Source organism: Cygnus atratus, chromosome 14, assembly GCF_013377495.2.
Source record: "Cygnus atratus isolate AKBS03 ecotype Queensland, Australia chromosome 14, CAtr_DNAZoo_HiC_assembly, whole genome shotgun sequence".
NCBI lineage: Eukaryota > Metazoa > Chordata > Aves > Anseriformes > Anatidae > Cygnus > Cygnus atratus.
The window spans coordinates 11589224-11610359 of record NC_066375.1 but is presented as its reverse complement, the minus strand read 5'-3'; the positions used below and the strand labels follow the sequence as shown (position 1 = coordinate 11610359).

Genomic DNA, 21136 nt, shown 5'->3' with positions numbered 1-21136 from the left:
TGATAGTGGAGAAGGTGCTCCGTGTGATGTGCTGCACCTGTACTGTGTCCTGCAACAATCTGATTAACCTACATCTCATGCAGGTTGTCAGTAATAGAGTGGTTGTCTGGCACACTCGGCTACTGGGAATTCCCAGAAACCATCAGATGACAGTCCCTTCTGCAGACATTAACTGTACATAGGGAAGCATGAGGTCTAGGCTAGTCTACGCAGCTCCTCCAGAAGGCAAGTCACTCCATGCTAATAGGAGTTGTTGCAATAGGGAAGTGTATTGCATTCCAGCTTTGTGGCAGAGGGAATCAATATAGGCAGAGGCTAGCATGCAAATTACAGTAAGACAGTTCTGAGATGGTTGCTCTAGGCTGAGGAAATGGGCATATTATTTTTCTCATATCATTTACCTCTGTCTGTACTCTAAACATGTTCCTTGATCATGGCAAGTAGCTAGGACTGAGCACCTCAAACCACAGTGAGATTTCCCAAAATATCTGAACTGGGGACAAGTTTTTTGGAAAATCTTGTTCCAGTTGTACCTTCTGAACCTTTCTGGAAATGCTGGACTTAAGATAGAACCCATTCTTCCTTAAGCAGCTGTTAGTGTTAAGGAAACAGTATCTACTAGCCTCTTAAATGCATTACTTTGCAGTATTTATGTTACTCCTTGTACATGAAAGCTAAACTGGGCTCTTCTGTGCTGATCCCAAAGGAGACCAGACTAGTAGTTTGTAAATGTTCAAACACCAAACTACCATACATATAAAAGTGGCTGTCCAACAGAGAAAGGTGGCAAACATGGGAGAGCTGGAGAAGGGAAAATATATGAGAGATGACAAAAATGTTCATTTCATGCTCTTCGTCTCATCTGCAGCTTATGTGTGCGGAATTCAGGTTGGATCCAATCATCCAGATTGGTGCTACTCAGCTGTTCAAAGTAGAGCTTGCTGAGGCATCAGGTGATGCTTGGACCTTGCACTGGTTTCTCCCAAGGGAAGATATTCAGCTGAAGTGGACTGAAAGAAAAACCCGGTTGGATTTAGGTGCTACAAGTAGTGCACGTACTCTCTTGACCCACTGCCTATTGTTAAGTCACAAATTCTGTGGTGGATTTTTTTCTCATTGTTGGACAGAACTGACTGACTTGATGCATCGTGACTTTGGGACTACATTATGTTCTAAAGTTTCACCTCCTTTAAAAGATGAACAGACAAAACAACATAAACTAAAATATCTTTATGGAAGTAACAATTCAAGGCAAGATGGGTCTCACTGTGTTGTAGATTTATAGGATGATTAAGAAGGATAAGGGCTTTGCAAATGGCTGTGAAAACTGGGCCTGTGCTCACATGGACTTCGGGTTGCCTAGGAATGCTGTTAAGATGTTTAGCTATTGCATACATTATGACCCCCAAAACATGACTGGATCCCCAGAGGACTATGTGAGTCACATAGCATGCTCCAAGGCATGAAACAAAGTGGAGAAGTAACATCTGAGGACCAGAAAGAGACTATCAATAATAAATTGTACTGATGAGCAATACTTGCACCTGCACCATGGCCTAGGCTTTCTCCAGGGGACATGAGGGAGCAATGTCCCATGACATTGGGGACAAGGGACACTGTGTGTAAGTTAGGGACTGGGCACTGAGTGAGCTCTCTGAGTAGTCTGTGAGCTTTCCATAAACTGCACAACCTTGTAGCTTGTCCAGTACTGTATGAATAAAAATAACTGGGTAGGCCTCAGGAGTCCAAATATGTAACAATAGTGAATTGGCAAGCTTCTGTGGATTAGCTCGTAATTAACTTTAGGAGGTCCCCAGGGGTAACCTGCAGTGCAGTCCAGGAGAGAGAAATAACCCTGTTATGATAAACCACAAATGCCCTGTAATTACCCAGCCAAACCACAGTGTAGTCATTACATTAATTAAATGGTCAGAAGCTATTGTGTTATTAAAGGGAAGCTGCACAATGTCTGTGGAATTTAAAATGCTGCTAAATATTGTTTTAGGGCTCAGATGAGTAAGAGAATGAGCAGGAAACAGAAAGGTGGGTTAAAAAAAAAAGAAATATTCTTCTATTTATCATTCTCATATTGCAATCAGCAGGTAGGAAATTACTGATGAATGAACGAACAGAGGAGCTGAAATTCAGATCTGGACCTTCTATTAGAAGGTCTATTCTATTAGATCCTAGAAGAGCCTGAAGTGGCATGTTCATCCACCTACTGAAGGGGACATTCCACCTCTGTGGGGGGAGGCAATGAGAGAAGCAAGTGTCCAAACAGCTCCTGTCAAAAGGATCACTCATATATCGCTGTGATCACCAACACTCCTCCAGCTGCAGCCTGGTGACTTCAGAGCAAGTTAAACTATACCTAAGAAAAGAAGCCTGATTCAACACCTGCTTAGCTGGCAGCTTTGGAGCCAATTTGTGTGCTGCTATATGAACATGTGATTCTGTTCCCAGGCCAGATGCTGTAGCTTGCACTTCAGGTCAATGGCCTGAAGCTGAGAAATGTACAAAGGGGACAATGGGGATGAGACAGCCTGGTACAGACACAGCAAGTAGTAACAGTTTACAGTTTTCTGGCTGGAAGTGCTCTATGAAAGTAACTTCCTTAGAAAAGAATGACTGATGGGAAGACTCAGATGTCTGATCTACAGGAAATGTTTTATGGTAGCTCAGAAATTATGCTGCTGAAATCATTACACAAATCACACCCAGTGCAGTGGATGGTTAAGAACATATAGTGGTTCTCATTTAGGAAATTCCCATTTTTGTCATCTATTCCTGGAAGGAATCTGTAGTGCTTATACAAGGGAAATGTCCTGCCACATAGCAAACTGATCAGGAGCTAGACCTACCACACTAAGCTTTTGATGGCTTCAACAAGGGAGCCTTGGGAGACATAAATCTGGGAACTCAGGATACACCTTCATATCAGCAGTCACTGAAAGCAGAAATGACAAGATAATCTGTGACTGCAAGACACTGTTTTCTCAGATCAAGCTTTTCTCTTCCATATTTTCAGATGACTACACTGAGTATCATGCAACAAGTGTAGCTGTCTTCCTCCTCTTAGGAAGCCTGTTCTCTCAGTGGACAGCAGAAAATGCTGATCTTCCCTTCCAAAGCAGACTAGTGGGAAGATTCCAACTATGAATTAAAATCAAATTTGTAAAGAAACCAAGAATGAAATATGGGGTAAAAATGGAGAACATGCTAAATTACATCAGTTATAATGCTGGCTCTGTTTTAGGATGTTTACTGGCAGACTACAGACTTCAGCTTTTATTAGAAAAAAATGGAAAATAGAAATAGAAAATGAAAACATTTGAATGGGATGGCATTTTTCCTCTAGATCAGTGACAATGACTCTGGGAGATGAATAAATAGCAACATTAAGATGTAATTTCAGATTCCACAGACAAGAGATTGTCACAGACACTGAACTGTATCCCAAATTTCTAAATTTTTTCCACAAATCTCAGGCAGAAAGAATCCAAATGTGCAGACTTAGGAAAGGTGTAAATGTTCCTGCTGGAGATTATGGTGTTTAACTTTCAGTATCTCAGCTCCTTCTGGGATGAAATAGCTGCTGATGTGTTTTATGAAACCTTTACATCCAGCCAGCACAAAGCCTGGAAATTTACTAGTCCAGCAGTGTTTCACAAAGACCTGAGAAACTTCTTGAGAAAAGATATAGCTAGGCTAGGTCTTGGTTTCATGTATAACAGGCAGCTATGAAATTCAGGTGCCTGCACGGTTTTTTAAAAAGGCATGTTTCTTGAAAGAAAGAGTGATTTCAGAAAAGCTACAACTTCTGGAAAGAGCTGCAGTACACAATTGTGTATGAAGCTGGGCTCAGGAGGTCCTTATTAGAAAGACTTCCTGACTTTGTGTGTGTGTGTGTGATATTGCTGAAATTCACCCACATATGCAAGGAGAGATGGAGATCTGACTGCAAAGGCAAAGATCACAACCCCAGGAGGTTCTCTGAGAGGTGATACCACAAAGGAAGAAAAAATGAAAAAGAGAGTATCTAAGCAGATCAAAAGGTTTTAAGTAAGTGTAGTGCAAGTGTGAGGACTCTCAAAGATTGTTCAAGATTATTTTTGAGGGAAGCTGTATACTGAAGAGCACCAACAAGAAAGAAATGGAAAAAGATATGCTCCTAGTTCCTTTAAAAATTGAAACAGGGGCTGGTACCACAGGCAGCATTTTGCCACTGGCTGAGGCAGTTCCAAGGTCCTCTGAATTAAAAGTAAGGCCAGAGAAGAGCATATTTATGCACTTCAGTAGACTTCAGAGCCACTTTTATGGGTGTTCCAATGCAGGGAAATCACCATGCAAATCCAGCTACTGTCCAGGAAGAGTCTCCTTGCACTGAATGCCCAATGGCTTCAGAAATTGCTCTGTTGTCAGCAGAAGCCAGACAATCACATCGGAAAGCAGAACTTTGGTCCCAAGTTCATAGCTGTCAATTTTAGAGTAGATTTCACAATCAGTCAGCTTGCAAAATGGTCCCAGGGTGCTAATACTATGGACTCAATAAAACTGTGGTTCAACAGTATGATGTGTTAAATTTTAGTTCTCACTAGTGCTAGGACAGCTAGACAGAGACACACGTGACTGTGAACATACTGTACAGAGACTCTGGTAGAGACATCTGACAGCTAAATTAATGAGTGTATGCTCATCACCCTCAGCACCTCTGAAGGATTAGACATCTCAGCCTGATGCCAGCACTAGTGTTAGGTTAGCTAAATTCTCATACTTGGGTGCCAAATCCTCAACAGTGATTAGGAAGGTAGCCTGGAGCACAAATTTGGATTCAAACTTCTAGCAAAGATGTCTAAAAGCTCACTCAAAAAATAATGAGGGTCTGGCTGGACTATTGTTGCAAAGAGGGGTGCAGGGAAAACAGTGGGTCTGAAGAAGAGTTCATGATGTGAACTCAGGTTTCTAGTATGGCTGGTTACTCCTTGACTGTACATCGCATTCTCAGTTGCAAAGGTCAAGGAGGATTTCTGGTTTTGTACATTTTGTAGTTACAGGCTCCCAGCCCTCTGACTTTATCAAAGATAAATCACATCTAACTCCTGAAACTAGCATATGATATGATTTTACCATCACATCACTGTATATACATATACACCTTATGTACAGTGCAGGTTATCAATTAATTATATCTGCAACTATAATTGTATGGAGACACAGAAATACGCAGAGTTTGATGTGAAAAATATTTTAGTAAGACAATTTAATGATTCACAGCCCATGGTAATAATTCTCTTTGTTCTCATTAAGCAGGGTATTCCCCTCTTTTATACTGTAATTGCATACAGCCACTGTCCATTTTGTTCACTGCCATTAATTCTCTTTCAATCTAAAATAAAATAGCTTAAATGTTTCCTTAATGTCCCTCAGTTATATTTTATAGCCTCTATAAGGCTTTCCTCCAACAGGTTACTTAAAGCCTAAACAACATTATTTTCCAACCCTGTCCTGTCAGCCAATTCCTTATGTGTGGATGGAGGAGTGTGCACAGAGATCCAGTGAGATCAGTGGAATTTCATACAGACATAAGGGATCTAACCAGACTTCAGGCAGCATCAGAGCATTTTTTTTTCTTCTCAGGTATGTACCTTTCACCTTTTTTAATCTCAGTGAATGTGCAATTCTTTTCTCTGACATCTCTCCTTCCTTGTTTCTTCTGGTGGATTTTCTGTTTTTATCAACGTGACAAAGCCATCTGTCATACTGTCGTAGAACTGACCTATGATAAACAGGATAAAGCTTTTGAGTTTCCCCGTAAGACTTTGCCCATACTTACTGGATGTGTGATTACTATGTGTCAGTGTCTGAAAAGCCTGTATTTGTGCTGCTGTAGCTTAGCAGGTTACTGCCCATCCACGGCTGATAGTAACCAACTGCCTATGCATACTTAGCCACTGCTGTGCAAAATAAATTGTTGGCTTAGACCTCCTTAGGGTATGACTCTTGCTGGAAAATAGACCATCAGGGAGGCTGAAATTAATGCAGGCTTAGTACAAAGGCAGGCTGAGAGAGCTGACACAGTGAGGTACCACAGCTCTGCTCAGAAGTGGTACCTTGCTAGGCCAGAGCAATGTTTTCTGTTTGCATGATGCATCCATTTTCTTAGTTAAGTAGCTGCTCTATCATGCTTCTCTTTTTTTTTTTTTCTGCAGTATCTCAACACGTTTCCCATTACATTTGCATGACAGTGAAAGCAAAATAAAATGCAAACTCCTTACAAGCAGATAGGAACCAACAACAGAGATTCTTGCTTGAATTCTGGTGTTGCAAATTTCTACAAAAGGCAAATGTTACTTATGTTATTTATCCAAATAAGGGCTGAGTCAGGACAGACTGGGATGTCCCCAAGCTAGCCCAATAATACAATTCCTAGTGAGTTCCTCTGTACCAATCTGTTAGAAAATAGTAACAGTGTGAGCATGACATAAGAAAAAAAAAGTGCCATCTTTAACATCTTCGAGCAGCTGGTATATACCCAGCATATGTCTGGCAGTAGCTACCTGGTCATATGATTGTAACAGCAACTTAGAGAATGTCACTTGCAAGAAAAACAATCTAAATACATCTTTCATCTTCATAATTACAGTAGTCTAGCAGGTATTTCTGACAGTCAAAGAAAAAGAAACCTCCAAAGCAAACTGCCAAACAGACAATGAGAGCCTGAGCCCCTGCCGAACATAGGGAATTATTCCTGAGCAAAACCTGAGTAGTGGTTCAAACTGGAGAGATAGGAAGGTGCTCCCAGAAGGAAGATGCACGACATCTGTGATGCTGGGAAGAAGGCAACTATCTCTACCTCTGGCCCAAATTCAGCAAAGTATCTGCTGCACCATTTCAGAGCAGTGTCTTAAATTTAGTTTACTTTGCAGAGGTTCTCCCTCAGACCTGGGATATACCTGCTGACAATCATAGTGTAATAGTTAATTATATTAAAGAGCCAGGAGCCTCCCATCTAGGCCTAAACATCCCAAATACATTTATTACAACACCAGGGTAGGTGTCATTATTTACTATTTAAGTATCTGTCAAGTGCTGGCAATGTTCTCAAAATAAGAATCAGGTCAGAGCTCTTTTATTTCCAGTGGAAATGACTGAAACTCATTTAAAGTATTTCAGCTGTTGACCTGTCAGAACCCATACAGGATGAAGTACAGAGTGAATTATAGAGCAACAGCAACTTCCAATGTGACCTAATTATCATTTAAAGTAGAAAGTAAGCATTCACGCAATCCAGACTCAAGTGAAATGTGTTTCCTATTTGAAAGAATGGCAAGTTCAGTGCATTCTTTGCTGCAATATAGCTGCTACATATATTACCCAACTGTGACCTGAAAGTGAAAACAGCTATAAACACATATGAATCATCTTCTTAGATTATTTTTATCCTAGTTCAGACAAGTGACCTGGATTGTTAAACTGTTTTTACCTTACTATCCCATGGTTAGACCAGAACTGAGATAAGGAAACGAACGTGTCAGTTTTAAAGTTGGCATTGTTCCTTCAACACACAAATAAAATTTAAACAAATCTCATTCCCATAAATTCTGAAGGCTGAGGAAAAAATTCATGCTGTTTACTTTTGCCATTACAGTTCATAAAAAAAGCACTTTTCCGAAATAAAACTAATTTTCACCCATTTTTTTTTGCAGCATGATAGCAATAGTGTCTGAGCATGTTGGACACCATGTCGTGAGACACCCTACAAACCAACTTTATGGGTGAGCATCCCACTGCTGTCTGCAGCAGGAGTCCCTGACACTGTGGGATCCAAAGTAGAAGAGAAACTTTTTTTGCATCAAGTTAAAGATCAAAACAGAACATTATGTTTAGACATTTTAAAAAGATCTACTTGGATGTTTTAGTCTGAAAAAAATAAATCAATTGAGGTTTCAACTTTGGAAGCCAATTTGGAACAAAAGGCAATGTAAAAACACCAAGTTGTCCCAAGGGCCTCAAAGCCCGTCTGCATCTTGTCTCTATATTCTGCAGAAGAGAGTCTAATGCAAGCCCTTGCCAGCTATTAGCATGTGCTAATGAGACTCTTGCTATTGCCAGTTCAGGACAAGGACTGCAGGATTTCTTGAAGAGTGGTAAGAGAGGGGATACTGGAAATCAAGCAGATATCATGGAGAGGCCTTTCTCCTCTGGTTCCCACTACTTAGAGCCTCTTCTGTGGCTCTTTTAAAAAACTCTCTTTTAAAAACCACCGTTTGTGGTGGTCCAAATGGCCAGCATGGAGGCAGGATGTACACAGATAGTCACTGCGTTGTAACTGCAAGCTAAGTGGTGCACCTTATTTCAGGTCAGACCTTATCCACACAAGGATCCCACTGGTGCTAGGACACGGTCTGAATAGAGACCTAGCGAAAGTTATCTGCCTTGAACAAAATAAACAAATGACACCCGTAAATGAGGCATCTCTGGAGATCCATAGTACATGGGAACTGAGAACTAGACACTGGGAAGCACTAAGTGCAGGGGTTGTAGGGTACTTACATCCACTGCATACAAGGTCAAGGGATCAGTCACTGTAGTTAACACAACCCAATATGCAAGGCTGTCTGACCTACTAGGAGATATGGGAACATCTCTGTCTCCAGGATGGATACAGTCAGAGATGCCTAGTCAGCAGATTTTGTTTGCATGCTGTGTTGCACTGCAGGGAGGGGAGCCCTGAGACCGCAGCAGGCTCCAGCATCACCTCTGGCTCCAGGCATGAACCATGGGCTCTGCTGAGACCTCTGGGCATGCTCCAGGCCAGCCTCTGACAATCTCACCTGAACAGCAATTGATGCTCGGTTTAGCTTCTGGTAACAAAACCACAACCTCAGTGCAAGGGAAATTTCAGAACAGCCTTCACTGTGTTTTCCTCAGTTGGTACAGAGAGACTCACACACCCAACTTGCAAGAGTCACAGGAAAAATACAGATCTCTTGCACTGCACCACATAGTCCACGGTGAGACAGCAAGGCTAGCAGATACAGCTTATTGCAGACTGTTCTCACACAGCACACCACATAACCTTGTGCCTTATTTGTATTTTGCACAAAAAGAGCAAGCAACATTAAATTCAATCAGAAATGAAAGCAGATCCCATTCTAACGAATGGGGAGATAGCAAGAGCCCTGATTCTCCTCTTGGCAACAATCACAGCTCCTCTTAAGGCCAAGCAGAGCTGGGAGTGCACAAGACAGGAAGAGGGCTCTTGGAGAACAGAAGAACCTGCTTTAAGGACATGACACAGAGCTACAATAACGAGGGAGAGAGAGAAGTAGAAAGAGACATACTGGAGAAGCTGACCATTGCGAAATGCTGACACCGGTCTCCTGTGAATTCGATCGGACACCTACCGAAAGAAAGAAAACCAGAAAGAAAGAAACAAGATAGCAAAATGACACCCAAACAGAGTGAACCAAGGACCCTCCTGATCCCTTTCACAACTCCTATCTGTCTGCTTTCAGCCTGCACCCTTACCTGCATCCCTAAGCCCTAGCCCAAAGCTGACACCAAGAGCCATCCCTGACTAGACCACTCTACATCCACCGCTGTGCCCAGGAGGTTTTAAGTAGTGTGGTGCATTTTTTGTCTTCAAACATACTTTGCTTAGGATCTGGCATGTACAATCGCAAAGGCAGTTTCTCCAAACATCTCTGTCCGAAGAATCCATTTGGACATCTGGAGGGGAAAAGGGGAGAAATCACAGAACATGTCTGGCACCATTCTTGAGGCTAAGGTCAGAAATAAAAAGTGCATTGTGATGAATGGAAAAAATAAATGCTTCACGCGCATATTTACTCTCTGCTTTGCTTTAACCTCTAACATTAGCATTGCAGCTTTATCTTATGCCTGGGTCTTCAAGTCGCCAGCTAAACCCCTCCTTTCCTCCTCTGCCTGCCTCCTTCCTTCTCACCTGCTAGAAGCACCAGCTGGCCGGAAGATTGAGATGGGCTAGACCCTACTTTCAGAGATTCTCCTTGGAGCCACTATCTAGACAAGACCGGCAAGCAGCATCACAGAGCGGTGAGCAGCTGCTCAGGCGACAGCAAGCATTGTGTATGGCAAGCATCTTCACATTATTACCCCCAGAAGTACTCACAGGATGTTCCAGGGAGAATGGCTATGTTGCAGTTAGAGAGAAAGCATGTGCAGAATCTCTGTGTTAACAGAGAGAAAGGGACAGAGAAGAAAGCTGTGCTGGAACAGGTCTCATGCGCTGCCCAGCTGCACTGCCCATGCTCTTACAGGCCAGGCTATCCCATTCACAGAATCATAAAATCATAGAATCATTAAGGTTGGAAAAGACCTCCAAGATCATCTGGTCCAACCTTCCATGATGGATGGGCCAGGATGTGCTAGCTCAGGGGGCACCAGTTATATGACCCTGATGCTGTAGTGCCCTAGTGACAAGGGCCACAGGGCAGGTGCACAGGTCATGATTGAGCTCCCTGGAGCAGCTCCCATTCAAGTGGGACTCGGGGGGTGTGGGAGCATGGGCAGGGGTGTGGTGGGAGCTGCTGAGCTATGCACGGGTGCAGCAACACCCATGTGCTCTGCATCCTGACCTGCCACAGCTGCGGGTGAACCCAATAAGTGATGGGAACTGATTTGTGGCTGGTCAAACATTTCTTCCCCTGGTGCTGATCTCTCTCCCTTACTTCACTGTTTTTATCATGACCTTCTTGGATAGTGCATCAAAGTTATCCCTATCTTTCTTCAAGTCTCATCTCTACCTGCCTGTCCTGAAACTCACTCCCTCCCTCCTGACCAAACTCTCCCTCCCCTGAGCTGAATAGGGTTTTATCACAAATAGCTCGAGTTTTAACATGTTTTCCAACTTCCTGGAGCAAGGTGTGTTGCAGGCTCTGTATCTTGTACATGTCAGATCTTCCTCGCTCTCAGCTACCACTCACAAGAGTGCTCTGTCCCTGTCCCTCATCTAGGCCTCAGTGTTTGACAGGCACCAGCTGGTTGATAAAGAAGAGACCAAAAGACACTTCAGCAGAAAAGACGAGGCCCAGAGGCCTCAACTTGAGTCCGATGGCTTAGCTGCCTGCCAATCCACTGTGAAGGACAGCAAACAGCCAGAGCAGCCTTGTTGCTGCGCCAGATGACTGATCCCAACCTGCATGTACAGCTGGGTGGAGCAAGGAAAGTCCAGGTCCATGTCCAGGTCCTGGTCTCACTGCCAGCCCTACACGGGCAGCGCAGATCTGACCCAATCCTGTCTCCCAAATGGACACCAATGCCTGCTCCCACTCTGTGGCACAGCAAAGGAGAGGAGGAAGCGACGTTTTGAACTCTGTGGTGTCTGATATGATCAAAGCTTTGTAGTTCAAAAGCATGTTGGCAGATTCTGTGTTGTTGGTTAAGGGCTATGGTAGCACTTGTTCTTGCCAGTTTTATGTTTAGATGGCACGTTATGGATATGCAATGTCAATGGCAGTAAAAAAAGCCAAGAGAGTTGAATTTCTGCTTCTTTATACTTAAGTGAACACAGGCAGGGTTTTTAAGCAACTGTGTAGTTCCCTTGTGGAACGGAGGTAGAAGTCAGAGAAGTCTTCCCCACTGATTATGTCCAGAAAACTTTGATTTTTAACAGTTCTCCCTCATCATGGACATATACTGATTTGGGCTAAAAGGTAGGAATCATGACATGTGAGGGAGTGCTAAGGGATCTCAGCACCCACATCAGCTGTGCAGACCAAGGGTACACAAGCAGAGGCAACAGGTGGCTGGCCACAAGGCAGGCCAGTGCATGAAGATCTCTTGGCTCCAGCAAATGTCGTGACTGGCACAATTCCCCCAGTCCACAGAGGTCTATTCCCTGCCTGGAGACTTGTACTAACACTTCTTGGGAAAGCCTGAGGCATTTGCTGACATGCTGATACACCACTGTCACAGGCTCTTAGAGGAGGTCATTCTTCTGCTGACAACCTGCTGGTACTCCAGAGGTAACTTGAGTTCAGGCTGAATGCTGGATGCCTGCAGGGGACCTACAGATATACACCTGAATCTAACACGATCCAAGGAGCAGAAGCAATAGCTAATAAAATGCTGTATGATCCTTCCATCCAATCTACTGTCCTTTTCCACTTCTTCACATCCACCACTCTAACCTATTTTTCCTCTAAAGAATTAATTTCCCAGTTCTAAAAGGCAGAATGTCCCTTGTCCATGGGAGATTTCACTGGCTATCCCTCTCACAGAAGAAAGCTATAAAAGGGTCTGCATGACTGAAGTGGTTTTGGCACATGATTTCTTGCTGGTTCTCACTGCAGTTTTGGTACATCTGCACTAAGTAAATCTGGTGCACCCTCTCTACTTATAACTAGCTTTGTTTTCTGTGCTACACTACATTTGGTTCTTAAGAACTGTGCTAACACTTCCATGTGGGAGTGTGCTGGGCTATTTGCATATCCCAACCTGCTCAAGGGGAACTTAAGGGCATGGTTCTGCATGAGGATTCACTGCACTCCCTTGCTGTACACAACTTCCTCAGTGTCCAAGCCACTCTTGAAACTGGAAATTTGACTCCCTGGTCAGGCAAGCGTCTTTGAAAAAATCACCTTTTTTTTTTTCATGGTCATCTTGGAGTATAGGAAATGGAAACATATCAGTAATGTCATTTCAATGCCAGGGTACCCAGACAGCTCCCAAGAAAAGGAACCCAAGTGTTACCATCAAACATGAGGCCTCTTGACATTTCTTGTAATGAAGAAGAGGAAGCTGGTGCTGGAAGTAGAGTGAAGAAGCCCTGTTGGCAATCAAAGAGGCAGCTCGATGATGCACTCACAAGGACAGCCCTGGTGAATCATGACTTTGGAGAAGCCTTTAAAAGCTTGCATGGAGTTCGAACAAAGCACCCAAAACAGATGGTGTCTTCTGAATCCTTTTTAAAGTTTATTCATCATCACTGACAGTCATGAACTTATTGAGTCTTCAAGGACATCCAGTTTAACTTACAATGTTCTACCCATTTGTCCGGGATCTGAGGCTTCAGCTCAGGTGTATGTTGTAAGCACCCCCAAATGGCCTCAAGGGTGCTGATGAATGAGGCAAATGTCCTATGCACCTAAGAAAATGGACACATTGTCTGAAAGGACCTAAAACTATCTCAGGCACAGATCTGCAAGATGTCAGTCATGGCTGGAACTTGAATGTGACTGAAGATGCATGCCATTAAGGAAAGACTCAAAATCATATGAAAACTGGTGGAGGGAAATAAAACCAAGGAAAAGAAATTGGTAAGAAGTGAAAAAGCAGACCGGAAATGTGTCAAAGTAGCTTTGATGCCATGACAGCTACCTTATAACCAATCCTTAGATCTCTGCTGTCAGCCTAGCGTGGGAGGGAAGAAGAACTTTCTAGATGGAAGACAGTAGATAACAGTCTTCTCCCTGTCTAGTACAGCTCAGGCTTTACATCTTTAGTTGCTAGTGAATCAGCACTGGAAAAAGTGATAGAAAAGAAGCCCTCCTGAACATGAGCACATTTTGTCACCTCCCAGGCTGTCAAGACACTGTGCTTCTCAAGCAATCACATGCAGAAGGTGTGCTTTGTGAGACTACTCAGAAGCCACAAGTGCTGTTTTCTCTTCCCTGGGTCCTGATTCCTCAGAAGCATGGATGCTGGCAGCAATGGTTGCCAGGAAAACTTTGAAAGTATGCACTGCCCATGGAACCGTTTTGTCTCATACTCCTAGATGAAGATTTGTTCTTTATTACTATGTCTCCATCTGTGACTTCTAGGAATTTCTGACATGAATGGCACATGACTCTCCCCTTCTGGACAGGAAGAGGAAATGGAAGACACTTCTGCATACAGAACCTGCTGCCTGTGTCACAGGCCTGTGGGCAGCTCTTCTTCAGCAGCTAAGCATATGATCTGACAGTTAAGGCTTCCTAAGGCCAAGAGCCAAGAAGTGGTCTTTCATCATGGCATCCTTCTTCCTGCACATCTGACCCTAGCCAAGTGATTTTGGCTGGCTATCCCAGCAGAATGGATGTTAAATTGTTCCTCCAAATGTTACCTTTGGATTCCCTGGTCCGCTCACTGGTCTCAGAGGCCCAACGTGTCTCTCCTCAAAGGCTACGGGAAGTGGACAAATCTGTGTCCATAGCAACAGCCTTGGGGAAGTACAAGGCTGCACGAACCTTTCAAAGACAGCAACTTGCCCCTCACCGATGTGGAGAACACCCAAGACTGCCCTTGCTTGACTCCATCCCTCTGTGCATAACCAATTGCGTGAGATTTAAAAACAAATACAATTTTCCACTTTCCACATACGAAAATTTTCTACTTGCAAATCTGTCAACAAAACTGGTCAGAGATTTTTCTACTTAGCTTCTGTTGTTCCTGAAAAATGTCCACTGACTTTAGTCAGTTATGACCAGTTCCCTGAGATTTTTTTTTTTTCCCACATTTCAGAAATATTCATAAAGTTCTGCTCTTGGGCTCAGGATGAATTTCAGTTAAATATTTACACAGTAAAAGAAATGCAATGAGATGATCAGCCAAATAAAGCATCTTGAAAACTACAAACCAAAATTGTTTAAATGATCCATTTCTATGTTGTTTGCAGAGCAAACTTATTTATGAAAATTGAAAAACATTGACGTTTTACCTTGAATGAGGGCAGAGAAATAATTATTGTTGATTATTATTTTTTAATTATTTACTAATAGCATTATTATAATAATATTCCTGCTGGAAGCAAAACATTTTCTGCCCAGCTGTTGACCTAAATCTTGTAAATGTTGGCCCGCTTCCTCCAGATCTTAAAGTATGCCAAAATCAGTAGCTTTCATAATGCAATCCATGCTACAGAAGAATGTAAACAAGCAGGTGCTTCAAAATAACAAGATAAGGAAAAGCTGCAGCAGAAGAACACAATGCACTGATAAAAGGAAATGGAGAAATGTTTCAAGCATGTTGCTTATTTGTGCAAAGGGCTGAAAAAGAAGACAGTTCTGTCATTGTCCCCTGACCAGTCCCAGATGATCAGGCTCTTGGAGAGCCACAAAAGGCTGGACTCCACAAAACCACTAATGATAAGTAAAGAACGCAACCAGCATAAATGTAGAGTCCTTATCCAGAGCAGCTAATCAAGGCATGTTTGCTCTATAGTAGAGTCCAAATTACAAGGACATCCACTTCTAGCCTCAGTGAAGACAACAGCCCAGCTCCAACTGATCTGTGGGAGCTCAGTGGGATCTGCACTGTAGGCTTCACTGAGTCTCACTGTTGCAGGATCAGCTTCCACACTCAGATGGTTCTCCAGGGTTTGCTACAGTTACACGTGCATTAAAAGGGATTGAACTGGATGCATAGAAGTACCACTTGAACACAAAAAGGTAACTTATCTCAAAACTCTATCACAGCATGTGAAACCCAATGAACTAGTCCTGGCTGGTTCAGAAGATTTGGAATAGGAGATAGAGATTTTCACCCCTAGCTCAACACTGTGAGCTCTTCATTGAACATGTGATTTTGTTAAATATAGACAATCTAAACCCAGAAAGTCAGCATCTGTAAATACTACAGCCTGACTCTTGTGAGCACAACGTGTACTACATGATGGGAGAGTGTTGCTCTATAAAGCTCTTTCAGTCTTCTGATCCCATGCAATTTAGGAAGATCCTGGCCCAGGGTATCAGCCACTTCAACTACATCAAACACACAAAAGAGCCACGAAGCACCTCTAGGTGAGCAGAGGAGGGCTGTGCAGCAGTGATACTTGGCTTTGTTTCTTTGTTTGACTGAGAAGAACCCAACTGCAGATAACCTGTGCCAAGACCTAACTGGGAAGAGTATTTCTTCTGTAATATACACACTAACACAACCCAGTGGGGCCTGGCACCCAGTGACAAAAGATTAGAGCAGCCTCAAACTGCTCCAAGTTTTGTCAAGAACCCAACAGGTTCCAGGATGGAGCAGGCCCAAGTTCAGAGGCTGCTAACCTTCCCACGCACTACGTTCAGCTGGACACAACAAATCAGTCATCTCTATTTTATGTTCCAGCCCAGTTCAAGGCCTTGAGACTTGCTTGTGTGCATTCCTTCTGCAGGCACTGGAATCTTCCCTGCTCTGTTCTATGCAGTTTCCTTACCGTTATGGTAAGAAACCAGTCCACCTTCTAAAGCATCTCTGAGCAATATGGTCTGGAGAAAGGTCAAGAAAGTTTTCCTGACAGCAAGAGCCTGGGTTCTTTAATTTTCTAGGGCTGTTGAGTCAATTCTGTATGTGTGTGACTCAGTAGTTTTCTGGGTTTACAGTGAAAGTTTGTAGAATATCTCAGGCAGATCAGACTTCTCCCATTTAACTTCCAGGTGGTCTGTTTGCAGAGTAAGGATAACAGCTCAGATTGTATCATATTCAGTTTTCCTTTGACTCTAGCATGTATAGAATTTACTTCAAATTAAGGACTAATTTATGCAAGCACGCAATCCAAAACAGACATACTTTTTGGAACAGCTCCAAATCTGTTCTGGGCTGTTCCCTGGTTAAGAAACTGCATTCTCCAAGGTCTAGATGAAGTATATTGAAAAGGGAGAAAGGAGGTGAGTTTGCAGGAAAAAGATGAGCTGCTGTTTGCTCTCCAGAACTTATAAGACTGAGAGGAACATATTTCTGGGAAGCCTATTAAAAAACAATACTAAAAGGCTGGCTGCCAATTTAGGCGATATCTATAACAACACAAGTACGAGCCACTTCAGGAAAAGAAAATATTTGAGAATCCAGCTGCTCTTTTTGCTCCAGAGTGCCAGACATAACATCCACAGAAAGGATCTCCTATGCTCATGGACAGTTGCAAACAATGAAATCCACTTCTGATTACAGGATGATGGAGTTAACAAGAACTCTTTAAAATTTTGTCTTCTGATACCTGGTACTCAGAAGGTGTTGAAAAGGCTGGCAGCACAATGCTGGTGCCAGGCGTGCTGGAATCTCCTTAGCACTTGGTCAAGGAAGACTGCAAGGGGGCACACAGTGCCAGAAGACCCCCCAAGGTACTGCCAACTCTAATCAGAATAGCAAAGTAGGAACAGTGTCCGGATAGAGCTCAGGATGCTCATGTGGCTATTGTTTGATCTCTCACTCCAAGGCATTTGAAGAGGTTGTGTGCAGCAGGATCTCCTCCATGCCTACATCTCAGAGGGATGATGTGGCTGGATCCCATGTTACAGAGTTGAGAAATGCAAGACAAAGCCTTCATCTTTGCCTCCTTCTCTAGTTTCTCATCTGAATTGATATTGAATCTTTCATATACCACAGCAGCTGATCTTCTGCCTTAGTGCAATGAGGAAGCTGTGAAACATTTCAGCACTTTGCTAGCTGATGGGCAGGCAAGTCTGAAGTCAGTATATCCATCATCAGCCTTCACCAAGAATCCTCCAAGTTATTGGGAAAGTCATGTTATGAGAAATGCAAAGTTCATATTTTCAGTTCAAATGCTTCTACATTCGTCAACAGCTATACCCTTCTGGAGCCCCAGAAACTATATAACAGCACCTCAAAATCCAGGAATTCTTATCTTTAGTCAATGATTAGATGACAAAAAAAAATCGAAGGAGAATGAGCAGATATCTCCTCATAAAGTAGGATCAGAAGTGATTGCATTGTGTGAAAGTCACTTGGGTCTCCTTGGTGCCTTTTAATGCAGAACTTTGTTTTCTAGCAGACCTTCCAACATCTCCTTTGAGTTAGCACTTTGCTGCTCTTCCATACACACCAATTCAATTCCCATCTGGTTTTAGCAACTGGTACCTTGGGACTCATCAAAACCAGAAATCATTTCCCATTTTCAAGTAAACGGCTTTCAAATTATATGAAATAATTATGTCTGTTTTGCATGGCACATAAAATCTTGATGGAATTCATCATTGAGCTTCCCCTCTGTTCATCAGCTAGAATAGCAGCCTGTTTTGAAGGTAGACTGTTTCTTTGCAGAGTGGAAATTACTTTGGTTAAATCAGTCTGTCTGCTGATGACACTTTGTAACTGTCATGTCTATCCTCCATTAATTAATGGAGCCTAAACATTACATCTGCGTATGTCAGGGGTTCAGGCAACTCTTGCTACAATTAGTAATTGGTCAGATATGAAAGTCTTGATCTGGATTCAAGATTTTCCCAAAAGAAATAGCATTGAGGTCTATGTTTTTGGCACCAGCACGCTGTTTAGAGATAGACATAGAACCACATGTTCTTCCAGGCTCAGTCATGGAAAGACTGGAACTGCTGGGGCTTCACAGGGCTGCACCTACACCACAAGAGTGGCTGTGTCTTCCCCCATGTTTCTTGTGGAGAACACTGTCAAGATGATGCTGTTATCCCATGTCTTTCCCACCACATCTGATCCTGCACTGGAAAGTGAGAACACAGGAGCTCAGCTGAATGTTTCCACATGGCTGTTGCTACTCCTGCCAAAAAAATGGAGTACTGGGAGAAGGGAGGAGTAGTGCTAAGCATAATCCAGCACACAGCCCTTCCAAGAGGGATGAGGGCTTTGTTCAGATTCATTCTTCACGGTCTGAGGAGGCAAGGAGGGCATCACACCATGCAATGGCAGTGAGACTAGGCTGAGATTGACAGATGCAAACACCTTTGGCAGAACCTCTCCACACAGAAGTATCTGGTCCACACAAGGAGAAAACAGCTCTGGGCTTCTCCAACCTGGGCACAGTGATGCCTGGTGAGCTCCAATACTGACTACATCTGTTCAGCAAAGCTCCTGAGCTCACTAGCCAGACCGGGCACTAACTCATCCGGATTCACTGGCTGGGCACAAGCCATCAGTTCTACTCCCAGGGTACCAGCTCATGCTCACTCTGCAGAAGTCCAGGAGCAAGTAGAGGCGTGCCTTTGCTTGGGTACATCTATCTCCAGCACTGACAATCAAACTGCACTCTCTTGGTCCACATCAGGCTTGGAGGGTGAGCCATGAGAGGTTATTGGGCTTTTTAACTGGAATAGGTTTGAACCAGAGGTGAAAAGCTCTCACATCCTATTCCATATCCATAATCCATATTCCATATCCATTAACCCCCTCCAAGAAATTTCATTTTAAGGACAACTTAGTATATCTCCCCACTCTTTTTTGCAGATTCTAATATTTGAAGGGGAGCAATAAACAGCCCACAGCCTGTCACATAGGCAAGTACAGAGTGGTGAAGAGCTGTGTGCTAAACCTGCTTCAGGGTCCATGAGAACCAGACAGGAAAAGTAAGAGGCAGGCATCTGCAAGGGACCCCTCTGGTGGCTGTGCACTGGGGAAGACCCCCTGCTCAGAGGAAAGAACATGTCAGCTGGAGGCTAGGAATTTGACACAGCTCAGGGAGAGCAAGAGGGACAACCTTCCCTGAAGCTGCAGAGGAGAAAGGGAAGAAGGGAAAGAAAATGGCCAGGACAAAAGTATTCAAGAAGAGAAAGAAAAAAAAATAAAAAGGAAAAGTCAGGAAAAGCAAACCGTGGCACTCACACAAAAAAGAAAATATGAATCCTCTTCCCCTGCCCCCGCCCCTCTAGACTCCTTTTCTTAACCTGCATGGCTCAAACTGTAATTGCCAGAATTTCAGAGCTACCCATCCTCCTGCAGTTGCACAGAGGTCTCCTCTCCCCCAAACAAGTAATTTGCATGTTGACACAAGAACTACACTCACTTACTTGCAAGACAGCTGATTAATCCCTTCGATGTAGTAGCATACCCCACCATTGACACAATAGGACTTGGCTGTTTCGTTGCATTTTCTAGCATGCCCAGACCAGGAGGAGAGAGTTGTGGTTACTGCAGGGAAAAAAAAAAACACACACACACACACACAGACACACACAAAAAGGATATACTGTTATTTCCTTTGTTGGGCAATTCTGTTTTCTTAGATGATTTTCAGTTAGTTCACTTGCCAAAGTAAAAACCCCAGAGCTACAAACCTCAGCCTGTGCCTTTAGACTCATGTTCACCTCTCCAGGTGCTGGGGCTGCTGCGACTTGACTTCTCCTTTCCCAGCAAAAGTGGCAAAGTGAGTGTGAAGCTGAGGACTCGCCCTTCTCCAAGTTGCTAGCATGTCAGGACAGGATCATCCTTTCAGCAAGCTCTATGGAGAAGTGCTCCTCTCCCAGCTCTCCTTGTCCTCCCCTTACACATGCATGCAATCCTGCACCAGCAGGAAGGCAGGAGGTCAGGAAGCCCAGAACACATGCTCAGAGTCACAGAGTCATGGTGGCATGCTGCTGAGGCATGATTTGTACTAGGATACTGGACCAAGATCCAGAGATTCTGTAAGGGGACATTTCAATGTTAGGAGGATGCTGCAATTGTGCCACATCTCTTAGATGATACAAGTTTTCACAGCTAGAAGCAAATGCCCTCATGGTCCCCAGAGCAGGTCCAGTGCAAGGAAGAACAACCCCATTTCTCCTTCCCCTATTTCTGAGCATTTATTTGTCATGTCCCAATGGCTCTGCTTCTAGAGACCAAGCAGAAATTTGTTATGAGAGGTCAGTCAGCCCTGGCTTGTGCTAAGAAGAAGGAAGTCATATCATGACTCAGATTTCCTGGGATACAGATACTTTTCCAAAAACAATGTCTTTTATGTTGTTGTTGTTTTTGTGGTTTGTTGTTGTAGTTGTTTCCTGGAGAAAGGCTTTCCAGCCATGTAAGGTAGAAACAAAACTGGGTTTTAGGATAGATGATTTCACCAAGCCTCCAAAGAAGTTCTTGCAAAAAACTCTCAAATATGAAAACTCCCAAACTTCTGTAGGGAATTTCAATTTTCCCTTCCAGTTAATCTTAATGGGAACTAGAAACCAAAACTATCACAATGGCTTTGTAATGAGTCTGTATAATTTACACCTCTCTGAGATAGCAGTGCATCTAAAACCAGTGGAGAGCTGTCCATTCAGGAACAAGGAGCTCTAATGGATACCACCCAAAGATTCTTTGCAAGGCCTCTCCTTTAGCTATTGATTAATCCAGCCACTTAAACCAAGTCTTAATATCAAATACCATTTTAAAACTGAGCATGGAAATAAAATCTAGCCTGGCAGCATGCAGTTGCATCCCCTAACACAGTCAGATC

General features: G+C 43.3%; 1 protein-coding gene across 1 annotated transcript in view; it reads right to left on the bottom strand.

The window, feature by feature from the left end:
* The window catches only part of NRG2 (neuregulin 2), a 174378-nt gene that overhangs the window by 15038 nt on the left and 138204 nt on the right, over positions 1–21136 (bottom strand). The window contains exons 5-6 of the mRNA XM_035559706.1: positions 19722–19842; positions 9345–9403 (exon numbers count right to left, since the gene is read on the bottom strand). Coding sequence (XP_035415599.1) covers positions 9345–9403; positions 19722–19842 — 180 coding nt within the window. The remainder of the gene's footprint in view (positions 1–9344; positions 9404–19721; positions 19843–21136) is intronic.